We start from the raw sequence: 27,495 nt of genomic DNA on the forward strand, positions 1-27,495 counted from the left end.
TGAACTTTTATTATATTTTATTACACTTTGGCTAGAAGAAGTGACAAAGGTCGTAAAGTTACAGTAATAACACATTTCGTTTGTGGCTTGGATCAAAGATACAAGGAGCTATAGCTAATAGCAACAATTTTAGGAACGAAGACCTTGTTGCCGCTTATTTAGGTCAAACTCGCTTAGATAAGCGGTATAGAAACACATCAAGCTTAATGTAGTTTGCGAGGAGATAAAACAGCATTGTGAAAACTGTGTCTTCTGAATTAGCTAGCTTGATATGGCTAATCAAATAGCACAAGAATGACAGACTGTCATGATTACTGATTCGGGGCACCTGCGGCTGCCCCGTTGGTGCCAACAGCCACGGGACCTGATTGGCTGTTGGACTCTTTTTAAACTCCCGTCTTCCGAAAGGAAGCCGTCAGACCGTCTGCGTACCTATGCTCTCAGCTAGGCAAGCTTTTGTAGTCTCCGACATTATCCTGCCCCGTTTTCCTGCCTGATACCTGTTGCCGACCTTTTTCTGGACCCGTTTCTGTTTTGCTCCCCCGTCTTAGCCATCGACCTGTTTTCTCGCTGTCAAAGACGAGCCTCGCTCGACACGGAAGTGACGCTTCCGCATTCCTGCCAGCTGCTACCTGTGACCGACGATCATCGGATCGTGGATGAAGGCACTGCCCTCTTTCTTAATTAAAAATTTGTAAAACGAACGCTATTGGGTCCTGTCTCCGTTCATGGCTTGTGACACAGGCAATCTTAAAGGGTGCGTAAGGAGGTGAGTGTTCGTTTCTTGATTGTTCCATTTCTCCATTTGTTACAGCAGTTAGTAAGTACTGTATATCTGAATGTTTTGAATAACCAAGTGTCACAACCAGAACAGATGGTAGATCCAAACGGGTAACGTTTCACAACAAACTTTATCGCGGAAGCTGAGAAGTCAGGTACCAGAAAGCAAGCGATAGCAATGCAGCTATCGCTGGGCAAGAGCAGGGAGCTCACGGGATCGGAGTGTGGTTGCAAGGCGGAAATGAAGTTGAGTAGCCGGGATGGGCAATCGGAGCATGGTCGATGGGCAGACACAAGTTGAGTAGCCGGGACAGGAGATCAGAGCAGTCAAACAGTATACAGGTAAGGACTGGACAGACGGGAGCCAGAGTCAAATAGTGCTTGCCTTGCATGTGCGGAGGTTCGCTGATGGACTGACAAGGAGTGAATGGAGTACTGAGTTTAAATAGGAGGGGAACCAATCAGGCAACGAGCAGCAGCTGGCGGCAAATGAGTGGGCACAGGTGAGGGCAATGGGCAATCATGACACCAAGTGTTATTCAGGGTGTTTCAAAAACCAGGCTATTTAAGACGTTTGCATTTGTCAGCCTGTAGTTAGCTGATATGCGTTTGCTAAACTAACATTGTTAGCACACGCTGTGCTCTTTTTTTCTCTATTTTTGTATGTTTTTCCCCAAATAGTTAAGGGAGTTGGGGAGTTTATCTAAAGGTTTCACATGTTAACACGAGCTTTTTAAGACATTAGCATTCGGTAGCTTTTAAGCTTGTAAACTTGTTTGCTAAGCTGACTATGTTTGCTTTATTTTTCCCAATTGTTTGATTTTGTCCCAATAATTAAGGGGGTTAAGAAATATGTGTAAATGTTTTACATTTCCATCTGTGTTTCAGTGTGTCTCAAAAACCAAGCAATTTGTGAGGTTATCATTTGTTAGCATGTATGCTAGCGGACTTGTTCGCTAAGCTAAGTATGTTAAATTTATTTTTCTCAATTCATTTATCTTTCCCAATTGTTTCATCTTTTCCATTTGTCAAGGAAGATTATGTTTAGTAGGTCTCAAAAACTGAAAACATTAGCATTTGTTAGCCTTTCCAATAGCCAACGGGGTTAAATATTTTTTAACCTTTCAAAAAACTGTTGTTTAGTGGGTCTAATAAACCGAGCTTATGAAGAAGTTAGCATTCATTGACCTGTGAGCTAGCAAACTTTTTAGCTAAGCTAAATATGTTGCCATACGTTTGGTTTTATATGTTATTTTTCGTTACGTGCTTATAAAACTGTTCATTTTAAGCATTGTATTTCATAAGAAGTATTGAATTGACAAGAAGAACAACACAGAAGTATCTCTGAGAGTTATTTTAGCTCGCAGCTAATTTCAAACTAGGAGGTGATGCTAATCTTTCTACCACGTTAGCTCTTGGGTATGAATTCAGCCCAATACAGTTTCCAAATCATTTTGAGCTCATTTTAGGTTTTGGTATGAATTTATTTAATATTTTATACACTGTTTTATCTTACATAAAGTCAAATATACTTGTTCTAAAATCTGACTTCATTGTTTGAGGGCAAACTATGAGAGAAGGTTTGTCGTGAACCGCACTTTGCCTTGGAATGTTTTCTTTTTTTTTCAGTCTGTGCAGATAATAATGATTTTATCACCTCACCTGAGGGCTAGGGTGATGACCTATCACCCTTCTCCCAATGCTTAAAATTGCATCAACACGGCGCGGACCAATCAGCCCAAGGCTTCATCATGGGGTGTGGACAGTCTACCCCATGTGGCATAAAAGGGAGAACCCGGAAGCCCCCCTTGTCTCCTGCACACGGTTGTAATTGGCACAGACAGAGGAGACCTGATTTGTTAAACTCTTTGATTCGGCTAAATAAAATGATATGTGGACGATACTCGGCTCGATAACTTTTCCGGCTTCTGGACATGCTCCAACTGTAAGGGTTTGGACAAGATGCGTGAAGTGTCTTGGAGTCAGATTGCAGTTTAGGAAATGTTAAAACCTTAGAGGTACAATATCCATTTCCTATTTTTTGCAGTAGTCGAAGCTATTGGGAAGTGTTTTACAATTTTTAAAATTCCCTATCAGTCAAGTATAAAGAAATTAGTTACTTAACAATAGCGTTCGATAGCCAGCTAGCGGACTTGTGTTTTGACTACCTTTTGCTTTTTTAAAAAAATGTATTTTTACTTGTATTTGTGTTCTAGGGTGTGCTTACAAAACAGAAGTATTTTTGAAAGTTTTATTAGCTCGCAGATAAATTAACGTACCAGATGACGTCAATCTTTCTCTTATGATGGCTCTTATATGATTCCAGCTTAATTCTATTCTATTTTGAGCTAATTCTCGGCCCCGGGGACACGGTCCTTGGGCATTGTTTAGACGTGAATCCAAGTCCAGCAGATGGGCCTGTTAGGGTTAGGTAGCCGCGAAAACCAGGAATAATAGCGCCAAAAGGACAAAAAAGAGCATGCTGCATTGATAACAAGAAAAAGTAGCCAAGTTAAGAGGGTTGTATATAGTGAGGCAAATTCGCAGAGAGATGAGCAGATAAGAAAAAGGGAATGAAGAGAAACTGAGAGAGGGGGAGAGACAGTCGCAATGATGAAACGAAACAGTTCGGAGCCCTCCGATGGTTTCTATAGCAACCGCATCCCCAGCCTCTCACTCTCCTTGCTCGGTTGATGCTGGGAAACCTTAAAGGATGAGACGGGGCTTCGTTTTTTGGTGCAGTCTTGTTTCGAGGCACGAAGGGAAGGCTTTGCATCATTGTTGAATACTGTGTTTTACCATCCATCCATTATCTGCACCGCTTATCCTCAGTAGGGTCGCGGGGGTGCTGGAGCCCTTCCCGGCTGTCTTCAGGCCCTGAACTGGTTGCCAGACAGTCAGACAGAGACAGACAACTCATTCGCTCATTCACACCTAGGGACAATTTGGACCAGCCAATTAACCTGACATACATGTTTTTGGAATGTGGGAGGAAACTGGAGTGCCCGGAGGAAACTCACGCAAGCACGGGGAGAACATGCAAACTCCACACAGGAAAGTTCGATCTCATGTTATATATCTCAGACAAAACATGTAAATTAAAAATGGAATATGGTAAATCACTTTATAAACGAATATACACGTAGAGGTCAAATTAATTAATTTTGGTGTGACCTGACTTGAGCTGGTCCATTGGCGTAGCAGGTGGATACAAAGTGGGCCGGGAGTTGAATTAAAATGAAAACTGATATCAAAACTTGTGGAATACACATGTATAAGACTAGTAAAAATATATGCATGTAAAGGAAAAATTAAATATGATTTACCTTTGGTGTGACATGGCTTGAGGTGGTACAGCACAGTTACAGGTGGATGCGTGGGGAGGAGGGATAGGTGTCAACGGCTCATATTCAAAAGGAAACTGACTACTGTAAATTCCTCTTGCGAGGATTGTCATTTTTTTGGAAGACTTCCTCCCTTTATTTGGCCTCCGTATGGTTCCAATCGTTGATAAGTTCTGATACGATTATAGTTCAGTGGAAACTCAAAATATTGAGAGAGAGCGTCATGATTAAATTCATTGATAAAGAACAAGCAAACACACTGGTATTCAAAGAAAACGGAACAAACATGTTGCACCATCTCGGTGCGGCCCCCAGGGGGGTTGGCGCAGGGGCCACGGCGGCATGTAACTTTGCACGCTGCCCCGTGAATAAAACATGCTGACCCAGATGGAAATTGGCCATGTGTCCTTTAATTTGTCCTACATGTGCCATTGGCCGCAGCCCCAAAATCAGTTCAGGGAGCCTGAGAGTGGCGCAGTGATCGCTGCACATGATTGGACAGATTCTCTCGCCAACTGAACTTGATATTGGCCCAATTTGAATACTAAGATGAAATCCCTGGAAATTTTAAATGTAAAGTTAATAAAATGGGTGAAATACACATAAATATAATATAATAAATGTTTTTTTGTTTTTATTTTTATATCAATAAGTATTGAAATGAACAGCGAAATACAAAAATATATTAAAATAACCATAATAATAATATTAAATGTTTTATTTTTGAAATATTAGGAACCATTATAGATTATTATTCATAAAGAAATAAAATCAAATATATACATTTTTTAGGTCACAATAAATTTTAACAATTAATTCTAATATAAAGCAGAATAAAATGATACTAAAAATTAGGTTAATTTATCTGTTATCTGCCCTATCAGATTATATCAAATACAGTATTAAAAATAAAAATAAATATGACTATTCTTATTTCAGAATATATTTTCATGTCAGGACCAGAATGGAAACAGGACCCAATCGCGTTACGTTTCTCACAAGTTTTATTGAAAGAAAGAGGAAGGGCAGCGCCTGCGATCCGATGCTTGCTGGACGCGGTAAACAAGTCGCTCTCGCAATCGGATTGTGATCCGAATACGGTAGTGGATCTTCCGTAGCGGGAGATGGCGGTGTCAGGAGCGGAAAAACGGGTTTATAGCAGGAACAGAGAGCAAAAACGTGGTCGGGGTCAAAATAAGAATAAAATATGAAACAAAATCCGATAAAATTAAATGGTAAATGGTCTGCATTTATATAGCGCTTTTTAAGTCAATGAAGACCTTCCAAAGCGCTTTACAATGTGCTTCACATTTGACCATTCACACACTAACACACCAATAGGGAGTCAGCCATGCAAGGTGCCTACCTGCTTATTGGGGTAATTAGGGATTCAGTGCCTTGCCCAAGGACGCTATTCTAAAGGGTTTGGCGTAGCTTATCAGTAAGTATCAAGCCTCTGGGAATGATTGTTTGATGAATCATCATTAGATGGTTGGAGTGGCTTTGATCAGATCTATTTCCAAACATCGAGGAAGCCCCCACTTCCTAGTCTTGCTTCCTGTATCCAGTGATTGAAGTGTGTATCTGGCACCGTATGGCAAGTATCGCCATAACGAAGCACTGTGGTCAGTGTAGCGAAGATATGGAAAAGTACAGACAGTTAATGCTTCAAGCTTTTTTTCCTTTCTGTAATGATGACAATGATGTAATCCCTTCATCATTGTCAGGACAGAGAAGGCTGACGCTTTGGGCTTTGCCAAGTGACCGTAATCAGGTGATCACATTATCGCACACATCAGGCGCTTAAAGGTTCTTGTAAGGTTTATGCATCATTGAAAAAGCTCCGGTATGTGGCGTTAACTCAGGAGGCAGACCACAGGGCCCTTATTGCTATTGTGCAAGAGCGAGCAACAGTAAGCCCTGTGCGGGGGCTTGCGTTTGACGAACCTACAACGGTTTGGAGCAACGTGAATCATCCTGCCCTCCCAAACAGACTACGAGACTTGTCATGGATGGTGGCTCATGAAGTTCCCCCAGTCAGAGCCGTAATGCACCACCGAGGAATGTCAGCGACTTCGACGTGCCCTCGACCTGGCTGTGGCGCCCAGGAGTCGGTGAGGCACTTTTTTTGTGAGTGCAGCGCTGCCGAGGTCTTGTGGACAATGGCCGACCAACTAGGAAAGTTCCCGGACTTGCCAGCAGGGGAGGTCCCTGATGCACAGTACGTGCTTTACGGGGTGAGTCGGTCGAGGAGGTCTCGGAACGACTTTGCCAGGGACTGGCTCACTCTCGCCGCCATCAAGGACGCCATCTGGACCTCCAGAAACCTGCTGGTATGGAGGTGCAGGCAGATCCCCCCCGTGGCTGTGCTCCAAATGGCTGCAGATACCATACAATCTGCGAGCGGCGGGCCTAGGACGCACCGGAGGGAGGAACCGGAGCTACACTGTGGGAGTCCCGGCAGCAACGGCCTGGGTTGTGGAACCCAGAAGGGAGAGGACCCACACAGAAGGGAGAGGACCCACACAGAGGACTGGAAGAATGCTGCTTGGGAGGGTGGGATGGCAGAGCTATGCCCTTGCACAATAGTATTGCCTTTTACACGCTGGTTAACTACTGTTAAAAGAAAATAACTCTGAAATTGTTTAATTGATGTTGAAAATGTCAGGAAAAAATGTTAAAACGTCATATCGTCACGTCATATTGTCAGATAAAAAAAAATTGTGAATATGCTTGATGGCTGGTGTTTGTTTTGCTGCTGTTGGTGTCGGTGAATTTGTTCAGACCGAGGACAATCGACTTTGGCCTGGACGGATCTATTGACACTAACAAAGATGTTATATAATGAAATTGTGAATATGCTTGATTGCTAATAAGATTTTCGAGAAGGGTTGTTCAAACCTCACTTTGTGTTTGCTGTTAAAAACGTCATATTGGAATATAATATTGTGAATGTGCTTAATTGCTGTTGAGATTGTCATGATTGTTTTCTGTTATTAGTGTCAATAAATTTGTTCAAACTTGTCTTGGGATCAAGAGGTAACCGGTTCGATTCCCGGCTCCTCCGTGTTGTATCAAATCGTATTAAATAATATCAAATAAGTTTAGTGTAATTAAACTAATTGAGCTGTTCCATGCCAAATCAACTATTAAAAATTACTCAATATTTATACTTTGAAAAATAAACAAATATTTTTAATCTTCTTGAAATAAAATCAAAATAAAATACTGATATAATCCAGCTGTTAAACTTAACAAAACGAGTAAAGGTATCTCTAAAATATCTAACATATTAGTACTAGTACAAATACAACATAAATAAGCCATTTTATTTATTCTTTGAACAACATTTCTTTTGGCCGTGTGAACAATCCTATAGTCTTTTATTCCATCTAAAAACAAGTCTGTAGAACAACACACAATTCCGAGAGTCCTTGAATGTATCACGTGAGCAAACATAGCACATATCTGGGCGGGTCTTTCAGCTCAAAGGAGCCCGGGGTGTTTTGTATCAACATTGGACAGAGGCCTTGTCCATTATTCATCAGCAATTTGACTGCCCGCCATCAATAAATGATTAAGGAATTGAAAATTGTTGAGCCGGGGCCGGTCGGCCCCCGAGCTCATTGGTCCTGATAAGCCGATTGATGATCGTCAATAGGAGTTGATTGGAGAGAGAACGGAAAGTCGACTTCATCTTGTTTGGCGTCCTTCAAAATGGCTCAGGGCTGTTTTGTCCCGGATGTGCTTTACGTAACCACCCAGATGTTTTCCTCAATCAGGTACTCTGTGAGAGTGAGGGGAGAACTGTTTCCAAGGATTCACGTTTCTTATTTTAATAGTCTGTCATCCCTTGTTTATCTTGGTCAATGGGGACCAGAAGCCCCGCGATATTCTAAAACCTGCCTGCTCCTGCCCTCAGCAATAGTCGACTGGGGATAACGGATCACGACAAAATTGCAGTTCATTTTAGAAGAACCACAATGGCTCGCTTCAGCGGCCAGAACTGGAAATAATGTGCTCTTCCGGCCCATGTCCTCAGCAGTGGTCGACATGTCCAGAAGCCGGAGCAGTAGTCCTCAGCAGTAGTGCAATTTATTTTAGGCAAACCACATTGGCATTCTTTAGCAGCCAGAACCAGAAATATTGCGCTCTGCCAGCACCTGCCCACAGCAATAGTCAACCGAGGTAACGTTGCTAAAATAGTGCAGTTCATTTTGGGCAGGCCACAAAGGCATGCTTAAGCAGCCCAAACCGGAAAAAAATGTGTTTAGACGCCTCCTGTTCTCAGCTGTAGTCGACTGGGGATAACGGGATAACGGCAAAACATTGCAGTTCATTGTAGGCAGGCCAGAATGGCACACTTGTGCTCTGCTGGCCCCTGTCCTCAGCAATGATCAACCACAAATAATCAAACAATTTGGCTGGCCACAATGGCACGCTTTAGCAGCCAAAACAGAAATAATACACTGTCGCCCCTCTGCACTCAGCAATAGTTGGCCGGGGATAATGGATTAAGGCAAAATCAGTAGAGTTCATTTTAGGCAGGCCACAATGGCATGTTTTAGCAACAAGAACCGGAAATAATGAGCTCTGCTGGCCCCTGCCTTCAGCAATAGTTGACTAGGAATAATGGATCGCAGCCAAAACAGTGCATTTCATTTCAGGCAGACCACAATGGCATGCTTGATCGGCCTGCGCTGGAAAAAAATTGTCCTCTGCCGACCCTGTCCTCAGCAATAGTTGTCTTGGGCTAATGGACTGCGGCAAAAACAGTGCAGTTCCTCTTAAGCAGGTCATAATGGCACGCTTCAGCAGCCAGAACTGGAAATAACCTTTTATTTTTTGTTTTGTTGGAGCTGGTTGGTTTTGGAACATTATGTACCGGTAGTTGTTCCATCCACATGTTTAGTGTGTTCCCTGAGTCCTCTCCTTTCTTGTTCTGTTCACTTGGAACCAGTTGGTATTCCAATATATCCCGCAATGTCTTCTTTTATGTTTTGTTCAGTGCATGCTAGTTTGTGTTCAAACATATCCTTCATCTTCTTCCTTTATACTTATTTTCATGGTCTCATCGTCTTGTTATTGTTCTGTCTATATGAAGGAATTTTTGTTTCGTCGTCCTACTTTCAGGTTTGGTTCTGTTAGATCTGGTTGGTGATTGAACTTTATGGAGTTAAGATTCCCTGTGTCCTCTTACTTTCACGATTTTCACAGTTAGAACCAATAGGTATTCTAAAATGTCTTTCATTATCTTTGTTTCATGTTATTTATTGTTTTTTACTAGAACATTATGTAATTTTTCTATCAAATTGTGAGGTTGTGTCCTGCGTCCCCTTCCCTTTTGTGTTCTGTTCCATTAGAACCAGTTGGTGTTCCAACATATCCCTTGTTATCTTCTTTTCAAGTGTTGTTCTCTTAGAGCTGGTTAGTTTTGGAACACTATCCAGTTCTTCTATCAACTCGTAAGTATGTTCCCTGCGTCTCCTCCTTTCATGTTTTGTTCAGTGTGAGCGAGTTGGTGTTCCAACATCTCTGGGTCTTATTATTTCACGTTTTGTCCCTTTAGATTTAGTTAGTGTTTCAACTTGATGCAGCAGGGATGTGTTGTCGAGCTTGTTTTCGATTAACTTTGATATCTTGATGATCCTAGCAAACTTTCTTGTTATTTTTCTGTGCACAACCTACTGTTTAGACGGCCAAAGCCCAAGATTGGGCTCCGATGCGGTGAAGCTGCCTCATCCCAATTGAAATTCCATCGCGCTGTCCACTCTGCACCATCGGCCGACGTAGTTACAAGCCTCAGGAATACCAACCAGCCCCTCCTTGCACTCCCATGTTTTACCCTTGCAAGTTTTGTGCATCAAAAATAAGAATCGTAGAAAAAAGAACAGAACATTGTTAAATATGTATTCACTGAACATGCAGGACTCCAATTGCAGCTCCTAATTCAATCCATTTGTGTCCCTTGCTTCTGTGTCTTTATCCAAATTCTCCAGAGAGCTCAAATCTTACTTTTACTTTTTCAGTTGCCATGGCTACCTGTGCCAAGGCATCCGTCTGGATGCAACTGTGTAAACTCTCTGTGACTGATTCCCCTCCAGAAGTGATGATCCAAGCAAATCTGAAAATCCCAGTTCTCGCACGTTGCAATCTATAACCTAAATTGCGCTTGGGCAACACACGAATGCAAAAAGTGTTTCGTTGATCCCCGCTTGATGGAACTGAGATCGATGCAATCTTCCGCGGCGAAATCCAAAGCGTCGTCTATCTCGCTGTCCGAGTAGAACTAAGGGGGGGATGCATGAAATCAATTTGGGATTTAATCAAGGGGAAGACAGTCACAATGCTCTGGCTGCAGAGGTCACCCTGTTTATATTCTCTATCTCGCTTGCAAGAAGACAAACAAAAGGAGGGAGTTGGATTGAGACAAGTGAGTTACATGGAAAGGTGAAAATTACATTGGAAAAGCAGCAAAGAGTGAAATAGACTGCCTTTTGTCAGAAAGCCTCGTGTCACTTGCAGTTCACGGGTCTAGAAATTGGATATTGACCCCCAAATGAGTCTCAAACAGGGGTCCTCAACCTTTTTAGCTCCCAATTCGTGCATAGGGCACCCACTCCGACATAACAACTTAGCTAGATGGCTTGCTAAATAGCTAAAGGTAGCTTGATAGTTAGCTAGAAATGTATACAGGTAAAAACTAAAAGGATGCTAGATAGATAGCTAAAAAAAAGTGAAAAGCCATCTAAAAAAAGCTAAAAATAAAGTTACATAGCGAGCTAGTAAAGAGCCCAAAATTAGATTGCTACCTAGCAAAAACAGGAAAACATTAGCTCGATAGCATGCAAAAATAGCTAGTTAGCTTGCTTTCTGAATATAAGTTAAATTATCTGCCAACAGAACACAAGATTAATATTTTATTTAATTTTTGTAAAATATTTTGTTTGCCCTTTCGAAAATATGTATGTAATATTTGACCACTATATGTTACTGTATTGTTCAGTCCAGGGGTCACCAACCTTTTTCAAGCATTGTGTCAGGACCAGAACGGAGACAGGACCCACTTGCGTTGCGTTTCTCACAAGTTTTATTGGAAGAAAGAGAAATGGTTGTGCCCACGATCCGGTGTTCGCTGGACGCGGGAAGCAGGTCGCTCTGATACTTGGATTGTGCTCCGAACGCAGAAGTGGATCTTCCGTGGCGAGCAATGGTGGTGTCGGGGACGGAAAAAGCGGGTCGGTAGCCGGGACAAGAGAGCAAAAACGTGGTCGGGGTCATAAGCGAGTCGTAAGCCAGAATAGGAGAGAAGACGTAGTCGGGGACAAAAAGAGGTCGAAAGCCGGCAACAGACGGGAGCAAAAAACGGGACAGGTGGGAGGCAGGGTCGAAAAAGGCTTGCCTAGTGTTCACTGAGATTTGCAGACGGACTGACAAAAGGGGACAGACAGGACTGGGTTCAAATACTGATCGGGAGCCAATCAGAACCTGCGGCAGTTGGCGCCAACTGAGCAGGCACAGCTGAGTCACATCAGTAATCACGACATTTAAGGCCTGTTTCTAAATAAAAACAAAACAAATCTACTGTGCGTATATACTTATATTTATTGCCTTCATCATTACCTTTACTTCTATTTTGTATATTCATTTTTTTTCTTCATTCTTTTCATATCAGAGTGGATGTTTTTTGGATAAAATATATTTTATATTGGATTATATTCTTGTTTGGTTAATATTTGTTTATTTTGTTTTATTTTTTAACAGGACTAAACCTTTCAAGCAGGGGGAAACCCAGAAAAGTACATAACAAAGCTCACACAAATCGTTCTTCTTTATCTTCTCTATTTATATAGGTTAAATTAGTTTTAAAATGTTTTGTCTAAAAATGATTAAAGATAAAAAATGATGTCTTATTGTCATATTTGTCCAATTAGTCGTTCCTCCCCCGAGGAACCTTTGACTGGTCGGAACTCATCTGCTGTTTATCTTTTCCGCTCGGTCGACTATGCCGTTGTACAACACTCGGTGTCTTCACGCCATTGTGACTGAGATTTTTCTCATTTTACTTTCTCGCATTTCGAAGTCAAATACGCTTTTAAATAGAATTGTGCTTTTAGAGTGAGTCACTGTAGAAAAACAAAAAAAACACGATGTCTTCTGACTCCTGGGCCCAGGCAGTGGACGCACAAGAGGCGGCGGCGGAATCGGTAAATTGAAATGTGCCACTTTACGTTGGGTTAGCATGCCATGCTAATCCATGCACAAGCACAGGTTTAAAATAAAATATTACTTTGAGTTCAAATAAAGGCTAAAACTATCACATATGAATCTGCATACATCACCGTATCTTCAGATTCGTGCTTAGCATTGTAGTAAGCGATAAAAGTAGTTTATCGCATTAGCCTAGCTCATGCTACTTTAAGAGTACTGTAATTCATTGTGACGGCTTTACCGAGCCGGTAATTGAATAATGCATGAGATTCCAAAATAGCTAAGACTAATGAGAAGAAGCACTGGTTTCTTTTAGACTTACGCTGTACGCAAAATAATAAATGAAAAGCAAATATATGGAAAATAACATAATTTATTGTCAAAGGCAGGGTTGGGTAGGGTTACTTTAACTTGATTACTTTCAATTAGTTTTGGAATACTCCAATACCAAATATGCTAATTAAAGACAAAAGAAACTAAATATGAAAAAAATTACCAAATTTTGTGCAGGCTTGGGGAGTAACGGAATACATGGAACGGGAAAAATGATGTTGGCAAGCTGTTTGGATTATTTTCATTTTGTTTCTGTCGCATTTTATGTTAGTTTTCCCGGAGATCAAAGAGATCAAAGCCAGGAGAGAGAGCTTACCACGTGTTGTGAGTCATAATTTTATTTATATTTAGTTTATTTTGTCTTTTATTAGCATATTTGGTATTGGAGTAATCCAAAAGTAATTGAAAGTAATCAAGTTAAAGTAACCCTACCAAACCCTCGTCATAGGTTACAGCGTAATATGTATTGCACAATCAAAATTAGCAGAATTATTTTTACTGTCCATAGCAACGTATTGAACATTGTTTACAACAGGATTAGACGTGGCACTCCAGGATAAACGTCTGATAAAAGACTTGCTGGGGAAAAAAACTATTAAAAATATATTGAGTGAAATCGGCAAGTACATGGTAGTGCTTGGTGTAAGTCTGTTCCAAGTGCATCAGAAAATAGTGCAAGAAGATTAGCAGCAACATATTCCAATATGAGTTGATATATTAATACTTCTTATTCTATACTTTGGCAAAATTGTCTTCACATTCTTGTGTGCTTGTATAGGGTAGTGTTTGCTCTGGGGGACTAACTGTCTTTTCACCAGTTACTCCTTAATGTAAGGAACCTCCTAATGAAGATGCATATCGTTTTCTTACAGATTGGAAACCTTCGGATTAAAGAAACGCCTGGAGAAAACGGTAAATTTGCAAATATTATGGACAGTTGTTCAGCTCGGTTATTTTTTTTTTAAATTACAATTATTTTAGGAACATCTGTACCAGCAACAGACAGTACAGTTGCAAAGTCAGACACGGGAGATGCACCCAAGGAAAACAAAACTGATGAAGATGAAACAGGTGAGCTGATGATGAGATTCTGGATTTTCCCGATCGTTTTTTTCGTGACGTCACACGCCTAAAGAAATAATGGCAGTGGCTCAGGAGGTAGAGTGCTCGTCTTGGGATCAAGAGATCTCAGTTCGAATCCCGGCTCCTCCGTGTTACATGTCGAAGTGTCCTTGGGTAAGACACTGAACCCCTAGTACCCCCAATATACAGGTTAGCGCCTTACATGGCTGCACGGCCGCTATTGGGAAATGTGAAGCACACTGTAAAGCGCTTTGGGAAGTCTTGACTTGAAAAGCGCTATATAAATGCAGATCATTTCATTTCATTTCAGTGACACAGACCAGATTATGAATAGGAGAATAACCAATCAAAACTGGTGTGGCCAAAAGAAGAGAGATTAGAAAAGGCCTTGTGCTCAGAGTTAACACAGACAGTCAATGTTTCAATAAACCTGTGGATTCATGGAACTCTAAAGGAAATCGTAGCATTCTTAAGACATTCTAAAAAGATTTTGCCAATATTATCCAACACCATTTGTTCTGTTATGTTACCCCCTGTTCACTGCCTCAAGATAGCTTAGATGAGCTCCAGCAACCCTGCTACCCTACTGAGGATAAGCGGTGCAGATAATTAATGAATGAATAAATGGATGGATGATTTTCCCTTTGATCACATTTCAAGTATTTGTTCCTTTGAGCTAAAAAAGGAAATAATGTACATATTAGTCAAATGGCTTTCCCATCACATCTTTAAAACTTATCAACAGTCTGAGCAGCATATATTGAAGCAGCTTTTGCCAACATGCGCTTTGTTGTTTAATTTTCCCAACAGAAGATAAAGCGGCCCAGTCACTGTTGAACAAGTTGATCCGAAGTAATCTCGTCAACAATACCAATCAAGTTGAAGTCCTTCAAAAGGACCCCAACTCTCCTTTGTATTCTGTTAAATCCTTTGAGGAGTTGCGACTGTAAGTGTGTCATTTTTTTATTTTATTTTATTATTATTATTTTTTTTAATAATTGCCTGTTTTAACGCCAGAAGTTATAAAAAACGTTTCTCTTTGGTGCAGTAAACCACAGCTCCTTCAGGGTGTGTATGGCATGGGTTTTAACCGACCTTCCAAAATCCAGGAAACCGCCTTACCTATGATGCTGGCTGAACCGTGAGTTTGCTAACTATTATCTGTGCATGACCTTTTTTGTAACTTTTGTGTTTAAACATCTGTTTTTTTTCTTCTTCCCCTTCAGTCCTCAGAATCTGATTGCCCAGTCTCAGTCAGGGACAGGAAAAACGGCTGCTTTTGTTCTTGCCATGCTCAGTCATGTCAATCCTGACCACAAATATCCCCAGGTTAATTTTTATGCATTCTTGTGACTTTATTAATAAGCCATATTCATTTTTTTGTCTGCTCTCCCATCAGTGCCTGTGTTTGTCACCTACCTATGAATTGGCACTCCAGACTGGCAAAGTCATTGAGCAAATGGGCAAACACTATCCAGAAGTCAAATTAGTTTACGCAATCCGAGGAAATCGGTGTAAGTCTTTGCGTGCTTCGGTGTCATAAAAACTATTCAGGCTTGTCTTTCTTAAGTGTCTTGATGTATTTCTTTTACAGTGCCGCGAGGAGTGAAGCTTCAGGAACAGATAGTCATTGGAACGCCCGGCACCATGCTGGACTGGTGCAGCAAGTTAAAATTCATCGACCCCGAGAAGATCGGGGTTTTTGTGCTGGACGAGGCTGATGTCATGATCGCCACGCAGGGGCACAAAGATCAGAGTATCCGCATCCAGAGGTGAACATGAATACTCAAAAAAGCTTCCTGCTCTGCTTAAAATGAAATTGTGTAAAAATACTTTGTTTAAATAAAGCACGATCGATTAAACGAATAAGCAAAAATACATTTACTATCTCATAAACATGCTACGGCTAGCCGCTATATTTATTGTAAGCTGCCCTGCTTAAAAAAAGTCCTATCATTCACTTGCCTTCCAAAGCTGATCATGGAAGTGAATGTCAGAGTTTGGTGATTCAGTCTTTTTGTTGTACCTTTTTTCAAACATTTCTCCAAATTGTTTTTTGGCTGAGGAAAAGGGACGAACCTCATCCCTACCAATTGTTCGGGATACCTCTTATTCTCATTAGAAGTGCACCTGACACATCGGCCAACCAATTTGATACAAGACACTGTACGAGCCCGTGGATCAAATGTGCATTGTCTGTGATACAAAGATGGCCGACCTAAATCAGACAGAGGCTGTCGCCTGACTGGCTGAAAACAAGCGCTGTTGGATCTGAATTTGTATTTCGATCACATGTTTATTGTTATGAGTTTCATGAAAAGGAGACACCAAAAAGAGAAAAACAAAACAAAATTGTGTAGACCAGGGGTCAGCAACCTTTTCGGTGTGGAGTGCCACTTTCAAATGTCCTCTTAAATCATTGTGCATCAAGATTAATTACTCGCACAATGATTTTTGTATAGCCAACAGAGCTGTCATTTTACCCCAGTCCACATGGATATACATTGAAATCGTATAACTGACCAATTTTATCTTCCACTATTCTTGTTCATCAACAAACTAAAAAATGAATGTAAGCAACATGTGGAAAGGCCTGTAGACATCCATGACTTCATTATTTTACCACAAGAATTAACCAGAATCAACCATTCTTCATCAACAATGAACTACAATCAAAAAACAATTGATATGGACAGCTACCATACCATTCATCAATAAAATCTTATTTCAGAAACTTATCAAAACTTGAAACACACACCTTTAATATATTTTCCATCAGTAAATGGTTTTCCGTGCTTTGCCATGCAGTGAGCAATGTGATAGCTTGCTTCAGTGAAGGTGTTTTTAGCAGTGACAAAGGTTTTCAGGGTGTGTGTTTGTTTGCCGTACCTGGACACAACGCGTTTTAATGTCTCCACCTTGACAGACTCGTCCTTGAATTCATGTTTCGTCTCGTAATGACGTTTAACGTGTGAGGTAGAACGCTCTCGAGGCATAATGCACAAACAGCACGGCCTTTTTTTGCACAAAGCCTCGGTTATCTGTCCACGCTGGCTGAAAAGAACGAGATTTTTTTCGCTGGAGGAGCTATCAAGATTCATTCATTTATTGCGTGCCGATGTTTCTGTGGGAGGGTTAAAACACAGATCTCTCCTCTGCGAGGCACCGCACAGACACACGCTCACACACGGAGCAGAGGAGGAAGAGGGGCGCGACCGTAAAGCCGCTAAACAACACAGCGCGCAATGAAAATGTCTAAATTTCAGGTAAAAATCCGCATTAAAAAAAAACATTACTTTGCCGTGCGTTTGCGTGTCACTGGTTAACCCTTCGTGTGCCACTGCTGGGACGCGTGTCATAGGTTGACGACCCCTGGTGTAGACACTAGATACGCTCCCGTCGTAAACATTCTCCACCACCCCAAACAGCATACAAAATACTAACATTTAAATTGTTTGGAAGGGAAAACAAAAAATACTTTTTCTTTTTTAGATCTACAAAGTAATTTTCTTACTGGACTGCACTAATGCATCCTTGCCATTCTAAAAAATAAGAATTTAATTTTCCCCCCGTCTCGCAGGATGCTGCAGAAAAACTGCCAGATGTTGCTGTTCTCTGCCACGTTTGAGGAGACCGTTTGGGACTTTGCCAGGCGCATCGTGCCCGATCCGAACATCATCAAACTGAAAAGGGAAGAGGAGACGCTGGACACCATCAAGCAGTACTACGTGTTGTGTAACAGCAAGGAAGAGAAGTTCGAAGCCCTGTGCAACATCTATGGCGCCATCACCATAGCTCAGGCCATGATTTTCTGCCATGTGAGTAACTGTTTATTTTGCTTGCAGCTTGGGCAAAGTCTTCAGTCGGTTTGTGAATTTCTATGTCGTGATGATTGCTCTATGATAATCTCATCCAGACGAGAAAGACTGCAGGCTGGCTTGCGGGGGAGCTTTCCAAAGAAAATCACCAGGTGGCACTGCTCAGCGGAGAGATGCAAGTGGAGCAGAGGGCGGCGGTCATTGAACGCTTCCGAGAAGGAAAAGAGAAGGTCCTCGTCACCACGAACGTCTGTGCCAGAGGTGAGCTTCGTAAAATGATGACTTATGTATCAATTTGAACATATAAGAGTTAATAATTTAGTAATGATTTCGAGACTGTTACATCACTGCTGTATCAGGGCAGCCACTTCATCATGACATGCTGTTGGACTATTTCATAATAAGAGCAGACCAAAGCATTGATGCCTTAATATTGTTTAATCAGATTTGTTTGAAAGTTGAGTTTCTCAAAGCATTCTTGACATATTATAATTCAACTGTTGCTGTGTTGGTGCGACTATACTAATAAATGCAGTTTAAAGAAGGGGTGCTAGTGACATCGGGAAGCATGTTTTTTTTTTTATTTTGTCGGGGTTTTTTTTGTTTTTGTTTTTAGAAGTGCAGTTTCACTATCACTATGCTGGCGGCCAGTGGCGCTCTCATTATGAAAGTGTGAGCATGAAGCATTGTTTTTGTTCACACTGAGCATGTGTGCTTCGTACGCAACATGTGTGTAGCGGATTCATATGTTGTACAGTGTCTGAAACACGCGCGAAAAAGTTAGCGGACACCTGGGCAGACAACTCTGAAAAGTTGCCTGCCCAGCCATAAAGTTGCCTGCCCCATTTTTCCCAACTTGAAACACAATAAGACGACGAATCGCAAAAAAACCCATTGTTGCAAAGTGTTAAGGATTGATAATCACAATATATAACAGAACAACACAAATCTAAGTTTATTATAAATCTACTTATAACATTCATTGCATGTATATGACGTCGCTGTTTTCCACTTGCCATCAGTATGTACCTGTATTTACTCATCTTCATTCGAGCAATGTTTGCTACAAGCCACGTGAACTCCTCTTTCCACGATGCTACGTTTTGTAGTGTCATCAATTTTGTTAGCTTCTTTTGAACTTTCCTCTGGGACTGAGGTTTTGGCTTGATTCCTGGTAAGGATATGTCAGAGTGTGCAGTTTCCTCATGCGTGAGAAGATAAGCAGGTCATTTTGGTTTATCCTTATGCATATTTATTCCTCAACAACAAGCAAACAAGAACACAGCTCCATTCAATACAACATGGCAATCAACAATCAGCAAAACGAAAAATGATGCGTGCGTAATGACGTCACACAATGCAAACCGTTTTATCGCAATACCACGAGTAAGAGTGCTATTAAATTAACAAATCTTAACAATTCCTAACCACTTCTCAATTTTTCTTGTGTTCTCTGTGCGTCTACTTTGGAAAAATGTATGCAAATTCACGACCTTATAATGCTTGGGAAAGTCCGGAAGCACAAAGTTATTCGATGCAGGCTTCTGATCGACTGCCGGGTATGCAAATCGCCAAACGAACCGAAATCCCCAAAACGAACTAAGATTTCGAAATCGGAATAAAACATTTTATTTATAAAAAGTTGTCAGCCACCCGGGTGGGCGGAGACGTTTTATTAGTTGTACGCCCGACGTAAAAGATGCAGACGTGGTTATACCATTGAAACGTATTTAAAAGGGATGAAAAGAAAGGCTTACGGAAACTAATATTATTCTACACAGATTTGTAATTAATTAAGCGCAGAGGTGTGTTTGTCCCGTTTATCATCGCTTAATTAGGGGAATTAAAATAATTGATAAATAGGATCCATAGGCCGAGGTTGGCAGGTGTGTCGGTGCCAGCTTTAGACATCGTCTCTGTCATGCTGGAGAAGTTAAGTGCTGCAAAAATCAACACTATCCTTCTGTCCAACGACACGGTTGCTAGACTAAGGCTCCTTGAAAAGTCTTGAAAGGTATTTAATTCATGATTCCAAAAATCAGACTTTTATAGAAGGGGGGCTTGATCGAAAATAATTGAGAAGCACTTCCTTGAAGCCACTATGTATCATTTGCACATGAAAAACCCCATTTTGTGCAACAGGAATCGATGTGGAGCAAGTGTCTGTGGTGATCAATTTTGACCTGCCAGTAGACCAGGAAGGCAACCCCGACAACGAAACTTATCTGCACAGGATCGGCCGCACGGGTCGCTTCGGCAAAAGGGGGCTCGCCATCAACATGGTGGACAGCAGGATGAGTATGAACATCCTCAATAGAATCCAGGAACATTTCAGTAAGTATTGATTGCATCTTGATCGAATTCTGCAATCACAACATGTAATCCTTTTGTATTCCTGACTATGTTCATTTTGCCAAATTCACAACATTGAAAACAATTTGAGGTCTTGTACTTGTACTCATTGACTTAATTCTCTCATTTTCTAGGTAAGAAAATTGAAAAACTCGACACACACGATCTGGATGAAATTGAGAAGATCGCCAGCTAGGAGAAAGGGGTGCTACAACCGGACTAAGGATTGTACATTTTTCCTCCCCTATGTTGTATTTTAGGTCGTGGAACATAGAAGGTGGAGCACACGAACTGCACGTTTACAAATGTAATGAACTTAAGTTCCTGGGCCACACCCCCTTCACTATGATTGTCTGTAATTGGATGATGGATTTGAGGGTCTATGCAACCAAAATGAATTGAAACGAACTTCAACTTTAGCTTCAGGCTGTGTAGCCAAATGCCAATACGGACGCCAATGGAGATATACTCGTTACATATGAACATTTTAGATCATGCTGGCCTGGGTTAAGCTATTACATTTTAGTCTAATTCAAGTAAAGACCTCAGCAACATTTGGTTGTCATTGCTTTTTTAATATTTGTCTTTAGGTTAACAAATTCGGAAGGTCCCCGGATTTTCCTTCTAAATCAGGGTCGCGCTCCATGACATTCATTTTTCCCGCCAACTGTAAATTTCCAAATACACAAAAACTTTCAAGTGCATTATGTATACAAGATGATTTTATCGTTGCTGAAACAAAGATTTAACATTTTTATCTATCGAACTCTTAAACCAAATGGCTGAATTGAGCGGAGGACCTATGCCGATTAGATTCCTGTGTATTTGTGTGCACAAAATAAAAGTTGTAGTGACAACTTGTGGTTGATTTATTGGAACTAACTTCTGAGAAGTGGGAAAAACATTACTTGTGAGGTTTCATTTGAATTCGGAAATGCGCTGATGTGTTTTTATTTGTAGAATGTTACGCAGGAAAACAATGCTGTTTGTATGTGAGGAGCAAATTGCAGTTTCTTTTGGATGTCTGCTTGATCAATGAGGTGAGATGTAATCCTTTAAATCCATTTGAATTAAAATCGTGTCATCAATTCTGTGTTTTATTTTGAATATTTAAAAAGCCCCGACGTGTATTATATATTTGCACATAGTGTTGTAAATATGTCATTCAATCAAATCCTCTCGATTCAAATAAGCAAAAACACACATACTGGACCATTAAAATGTTGAATTATATTACCCATGTTGCGAAGCTAGCTAGTCTTGGTGACGCTTCAAGAACTCTAAAGTTACTTGCTGAGTCCCGTCATTGAATTTTCTTTAACTTTCCCTCTCTAGCCAATCATCTTAGCCACTTGGTTGCAGACTATGGCTCGTCGCTATTGTTAGCTGCGCTTGCTTCTTTCAGTGTCACTTTCCCCATGCTTGTCGAACAAGCGAACGTCAGAGTATCATGTCATTCAGGCATCTGGGGTTTGACATCTTCAGCCCCCCCACACACACACACACACTCTTTCCTTCTTTAGCCATTCTTGTTAGCCACTTGGCTGCTCATGCAAAAAATGTCAGTAAGTTTTGTGATTCAGGGTCCCGATGCTTGATCATTTAATCTTAAACTGGGCTTTTTTTGATCGCAACACCAGCTCTGAGCAACTGCAACTAGTCACTCTACAGCCGCTCAGAGTTATTTGTTGTCACTAGCGAGGTTTGATGACAGCTTTCATGTGCTGTTGCTAGCTCAAATTCATCTTTGTTCGGAATTTTGCTGATTTTGTATCATTTCCGCTTTTGTAATGCGTCTTCTTTGACTGCACAGGCTTCAGCTCCATTCTGAGCCATAACGATGTTTAGTGGTGAATTATTACACACTGTCGCTTTAGGAATTGACTTTATTAAGCGGTTGTTCAGTTCTACTTTGGTCGTCGCTCGTCCAGACTTCATTTGAGGTTTGCAACGAAGGCAGCAGATCTGATCAAAAAAAAAGATATTTTTTATATAAACAATGTGCAATAATTAGGTAGGACATGTTGAGAAAATTTGATATGTTTCAAGAAAAACAGTTCAACTTGATGAAAAAATTTGCAAAAAGTAATTCAACTGCAGTAATAGAATCCAAACAATTAATGGAATGTCTTATTTAAAGATTGTCTTAGAAATATGCCCCTAATGAGTTCAAAAAAAGTTTTATTGTTTTAATATGAGGTAAAGATAAAGGAAAATAAAACCTCATATTTGTACTCACAACTTGAAATAAGCCCAAAAAGATGGCCTTCAAATTGTTATTAGTAAAATTCTATTCTTAAAATAAGATTAAAAACATTTATATTAGTTTATTCTATTAGAATAAATCTCAAATAAAAGCAATCACAGTGACGAGTTATTTTTTTTGCAAAATTGTATTCGGTACTTTATATGATTATAATATTTCTTCCTACCATATAGAAATTTGCCAAATCTTAAAATAGTATTTCTTATAGAAACAAAAAGGTATAAGATATTTTATTTTCAATACCTACAAGAAAACATTTGCATGTTCATCTGATTTTTTTTTTTATTAAAATAGTATATTAAAAAGTATCCCAAACATTTATATATTGTAAATGGTCATTCTATGTATAGTTTTTATTTTATTGGAATAAAGTTTGTTAAATGAAAGCCACAATTTTTAATTGTATCTTACTGACCAGGTGTAATAATAGTCTGGTCTGTGCAGCCCTTTGAGACTCGTGATTAAGGCTGTCATTCATATATATATAGCTTACCTGAGTCCCTGTAGGTGACCCGGGTAAGGAAAAGACCCTGGGCGGGAGCGACCACATTGGGGGGATAAGCCAGCGAGTCCCGAGCCTCCAGGATTTCTTTCATCTTGGTGAGTGAGATCTTCCCCTGACCCACCGCCACAAGGGCCCCAGTCATCCGGCGTACCTAAAGCCACCATAACAAGCAATGCCCAGGATTACTGCGATGTAATTTGGTTTTAAAGAAAGGTGGTGTCCTTAACTTCAAATTATTCTATTTGCTGACGCCATCTTCTGTCTGAAATCAATATTGCAGCCTCTGTTAAATTCCTTTTGTTGCGCGCGCAAGTATGTAAAATTCTGAGACTTGCTCAAAAAAATCTTCCTTTTTTTTTAATCTCTTTGGGGTTTGGGTTGGCTTTTGGAATAATATATAATATGTATATACACAGTGGGTTGTGAAACTATTTGGCCCCCTTGAGTTTTGTGACCTTTTTCCACATTTCAGACTTCAAACAAGATATCAAACTAATTTCTTATGAAGCATCAACAATAAGTGGGACACAATCATGAAGTGGAACACACTTTATTGGATATTTTAAACTTATATATATATATATATATATATATATATAAAACGGTCCTTTTCTTACTTTCACAATTTTCATCCTTAAATGAATGAAAACCGTGAGTACGTGCATGAAATCACTCCCCCCCACCCCTTCCGGAACAACAAGGGTAAAAGTAAGATGAAAGCAGACAGGCACCATGAAAAAAATATATACATAGGCTCTGTAAACTCATTTGGGCATTGTTAACACGTGATTGAGGAAATATTCCATTTTAAACTGTATAAGGACACAAACTACACAACCCACCATTAAGAAAATATTATAGGCAATTGTAGCCAGGAGTGGCGGTGTATAGGCAGCTTCAAATTTCCCAAAAAAGTGGCCTCGTGGATTACCGTAAATTCCAGACTATAAGCCGCTACTTTTTTCCTAAACGTTCAACCCTGCGGCTTATTCATTGATGCGGCCAATTTATGTAATTTTTCTAATGGCCGCCAGCAGCGCTCGAGTACAAAAGGTAAGATTTAGACCGGTGGAATATATGCGCCGAGGAAGACTGCAACTTCTTGGCTTGTGCATATAGTAAATTCCATTAGCGTAAACATACCCTCATCATGCAAAATGCAAAAAGAAAGGCACATGACACAGCTTTCAAGCTAAAAGCAATCGAGCAGTCCGATAAAGAAGAAGCGAGCGTGTTGCCAGCGTGTTTTGGAATAAGGGAGCGTGGGACGACGTCTATATGACGTAGTTTCTTTCCGACACTGAGGAAGACGACTTTGACGGCTTCAGTTGTTAGGAGGAAGATGAGGACGGTTTACCGTGATTTTTACAAGTAGGGTATGTTTTTTTAACCAGACCCGTTTACTGTGTTGCGAGCGTGTTTTGGAATAAGGGAGCGTGGGACGACGTCTATATGACAAAGTTGCTTTTCCATGGCTTCAGTTCTAAGGAGGAGGATGAGGGTGGTTTACCGTGATTTTTACAAGTACGGTATGTTATTTTAACAGACCCGTTTACTGTGTTGCGAGCGTGTTGCTACCTTTCACAGGCACTGTATGGGATGAAAGTTATTAGTAAAGCTTTGAAAACTCTCGGTGTACCGTCTTTCTTTGTAAATATGTGTAACCATGTATAATATCATCAAAGCATCAAAGCGGCGCTCCCACGAGCGGCTGCCTTTTCCAGCAGCTGCCGTATTGTTTTATTGTCTGCTCCTATCTTCAGTGTTTTTTCTTCCCGTTTTGACAACTACACTATGGATTACTTCTATCCTATGGACATGGGTTTTAACGCACAAGAAATGCGTGTATTCAAGGAATTTCAACTCCTTGCCCTGAAGAATTCTCGTGCCGGCGTGATGAAGGGGCCTATCGAGGAAGAGCCGGAGTTAGCGAAGCGGCTAGCGGCGTTATAAGTCTTCGGTACCATCCGTAATCATGGTAAATGCGAACTCACGACCAAATAAGATCATCGAGTGCTGGTGGAAAACATCGAGGCGCACAGGGAGCGCAGTTGCTGTGTTTTGCGGAAACGTGGCTCACGTTTAGCATTCCGGACGCTAACGTGTAGCCACCCGGAGCTATCCGGCTTCAACGCCGCTAAACAGAGACACGAAAGCCGGGGGGAATCGGAGAGGAGGCGGACTTGCTAACACGAGGTGGTGTATCCCTGGATTTTCACAAAGAAAAATGTTCCATCTGCCGCAGGGATGTCGAATTTTTGGACTGGCGTGACGTCATCCACTTCGCTACAAGCACCCCTAGGGCATCATGTTAATCTGTGAATAAACAACAGGGTAGACTGCTGGAAGTGTGAATTTCCCTACGGGGATGAATAAAGTATCTATCTATCTATCTATCTAATATGTATTTGCAATTGTATATTTTTGTAATGTCTTTATTCTGATATGTTTCCCACGGGCGAATAAAAAAGAAGGGGCGAAAACAACGGGGGCTGACGGGAAGTGGAGTAAAGGTGAGACGTGTTTGTGGACGCGGCGCACAATAGTGGATATATATTTTTCCCACCCTTACCTTTGGAAATATACACTTTTTTCCTTGGATTACTTTCAACGGGACCCAGACTCTGCAGGTCTGCATCAAACCTTAAGTACCGGTATTATTTTCCGTTCATTTTGCCGGCTGTGATTTTTGGACTGTGTACTTTTATGAAGGACATTCAGTTTCAATCGCGGGACTTAGTCGGGTTTGGGTTAATTTTGTGTTACATTTTTTTAATGTGGGCGCATGCGGCTTATATACAGGTGCGGCTTGTGTAAGTACAAAATCGGTTTTCCTCTTAAAATGTGGTGGGTGCGGCTTATACTCAGGTGCGCTCTATAGTTCGGAATTTACGGTAATCGGATCTTTGAAAATCACCAAAATAAATTTGGATGACTACTTTTTACTTCTAATGGAGTAATAATATTCTGATGCAACAGTACTTTTACTTGAACATACTTCGGCGCCAAAGTTCGGCGCTGCACTTAGGCGCAAAAACTTGACTTGAGGGGCCTAGCCCAAAGTAACCTGGAATCTGCACTTCGGCGGCGAACTGTAGCTTCAGGTTTACATTGGAGTGGGTCCCTCAAATCGTGTTAATCGGTCAGGCTCGGGCTGATTTGAGCTTTTTTACCCGCTGGTCGGGTTGGGCTAGATTTTTAGAACCAATCTTACCTCTATCCTCTTAACCTCCTAAGACCTGGCCTAAACATGCGTGAACATCAATGCACATTAAACAAGAAGCTTTGGTGTTCGGGGATTAACTAGACCTTAATTCAGCCATCCCACATATAACCAATCATAAACCACAACCTACCATCTTGTAGAGGAAAGATTGGCCTTGAAATGTCAACTCCCAAAACGGAATCTCTCTGTAAAACACGATGGAGATGACACGTTAAATGATGCCATTTCAATAATTGATATTTAAAGATTGTGAGAAATGTGAATGCCAATTTCATGAAGACTGACCGCTGCTCAACAAGGTCTGCAAACAAGTGTTATCGCAAAGCAATGGGTTCCTTCTCTGTACATGCAAGACATGCAAAGTGTAGTGTCCATTTTGGAATGTTTTGTACGTCAGCATATCAATAAATAGTTTCACATGCACTTTTGTGACCAACATCTACAGCCAAATATAAAATTCACCCGATCCAGCCTTTATTTTGATTTATTATAACTACTAAAGGTGCACAGTTAAGATTTCACACCGTTTGATAAAAACAAAGAATTGGGTTTTTATTTTGGCACCTGTGGCAATATAATAATATTCAAAGTAAAGTCAGCTTGATTGTCAATTCTGCAGCATAAACAGAGAATTGAGATTGTGTTTCTCTCAGCGTCAGTGTCTAGAACAGGGGTGTCAAACTCATTTTAACTCGGGGGTCACAAGACAGAACAAACATTACATTGCATCAACAAGTAAACGCAGTGTTTCCTATTTGCTCAGAAATTTTCAAATGATTTGACATACAACAACATCTTCTTAAAGTAACGGAAGTCGTTACTTTCCCTGGTAATCAGTTACTTTTACAACTGTGTAATTCAGTGACTCAGTTGCTTTTTGGAAGAATTAGTTAGGAACTATAACTAATTTCTTCTTTTAAAGTAATGTTCCCAACACTGGTTATCGGTAATTGATATCAGTCGGAAAATAAACGTTATCATGCATCCCTAATGTATAACCGTTTATTATTAAAAAAAAACACGTGCACACGGACATCTACAGATGCTGGCCTCCTTACGAATGAGATCGTTTGTAAGTTGAATTTGTTGGTATGTTGCTTCTGTGCTGTATTTTGTATGTTTAAGGCTTGTATAAGTAACCTTTATTGTTTTTGTACTAAAAAATAAACGTTTCATTAAATAATATGATCTATAAAGATAAATAAAGTGAAGTTTAACTTACTTATGGAAGAGTTTGGCATCTTCCTCCTCCGTGGTTAAAAAGTGGACGAAAGAAAAGCGATCCAACTATTTTCTCAACCGCATCAAGCTTTCTTATTCCACTTTCATTTCAAAAGAAACTGCTCGCCTCTTCCTTACAGTTTACACCAACCATATTGAATGGATGCACGATATATTCAACAATAAAACATCATAATTCTTGGCGTGATAGAGATACAATGCAGTGTGTACACACACGAACAAGGAAGTAGAAGCCGGATTTCTTCTTTGGGGTGAATGCTGGGTGACCTCTCACAGCGCCAAACGGTGGTACCAAGTGCTACAGTACTGTCCTCTACTCAGATAAAGGCGGACAC

At 40.6% G+C, this 27,495-nt stretch overlaps 2 protein-coding genes across 3 annotated transcripts in view; one reads left to right on the forward strand and one right to left on the reverse strand.

The window, feature by feature from the left end:
* Positions 1-12,112: 12,112 nt before the first annotated feature.
* LOC148363800 (ATP-dependent RNA helicase DDX19B-like) lies at positions 12,113-21,009 on the forward strand. Its single transcript, XM_088337848.1, has 12 exons — positions 12,113-12,331; positions 13,541-13,580; positions 13,650-13,739; positions 14,562-14,697; positions 14,800-14,892; positions 14,978-15,080; positions 15,151-15,265; positions 15,346-15,523; positions 17,332-17,569; positions 17,668-17,830; positions 19,712-19,903; positions 20,056-21,009. The coding sequence occupies exons 1-12, from the start codon at positions 12,275-12,277 to the stop codon at positions 20,115-20,117; spliced, it is 1,467 nt and encodes a 488-aa protein (XP_088193974.1). The 5' UTR covers positions 12,113-12,274; the 3' UTR covers positions 20,118-21,009.
* pusl1 (pseudouridine synthase like 1) overlaps positions 19,565-27,495 on the reverse strand; it is a 31,473-nt gene continuing 23,542 nt past the window's right edge. Inside the window, exons 6-8 of one of the 2 annotated variants that reach the window (XM_088337850.1) lie at positions 26,049-26,103; positions 22,681-22,843; positions 19,565-19,932 (exon numbers count right to left, since the gene is read on the reverse strand). In XM_088337850.1, coding sequence (XP_088193976.1) covers positions 19,901-19,932; positions 22,681-22,843; positions 26,049-26,103 — 250 coding nt within the window. In that variant the 3' untranslated portion in view covers positions 19,565-19,900. Of the gene's footprint in view, positions 19,933-21,789; positions 21,887-22,680; positions 22,844-26,048; positions 26,104-27,495 lie in introns of those variants that run through there. The other variant, XM_088337849.1, reaches the window with a different exon arrangement.

This window comes from Urocampus carinirostris, chromosome 6, assembly GCF_059441175.1.
Source record: "Urocampus carinirostris isolate Australia breed hairy pipefish chromosome 6, RoL_Ucar_1.0, whole genome shotgun sequence".
Lineage (NCBI taxonomy): Eukaryota > Metazoa > Chordata > Actinopteri > Syngnathiformes > Syngnathidae > Urocampus > Urocampus carinirostris.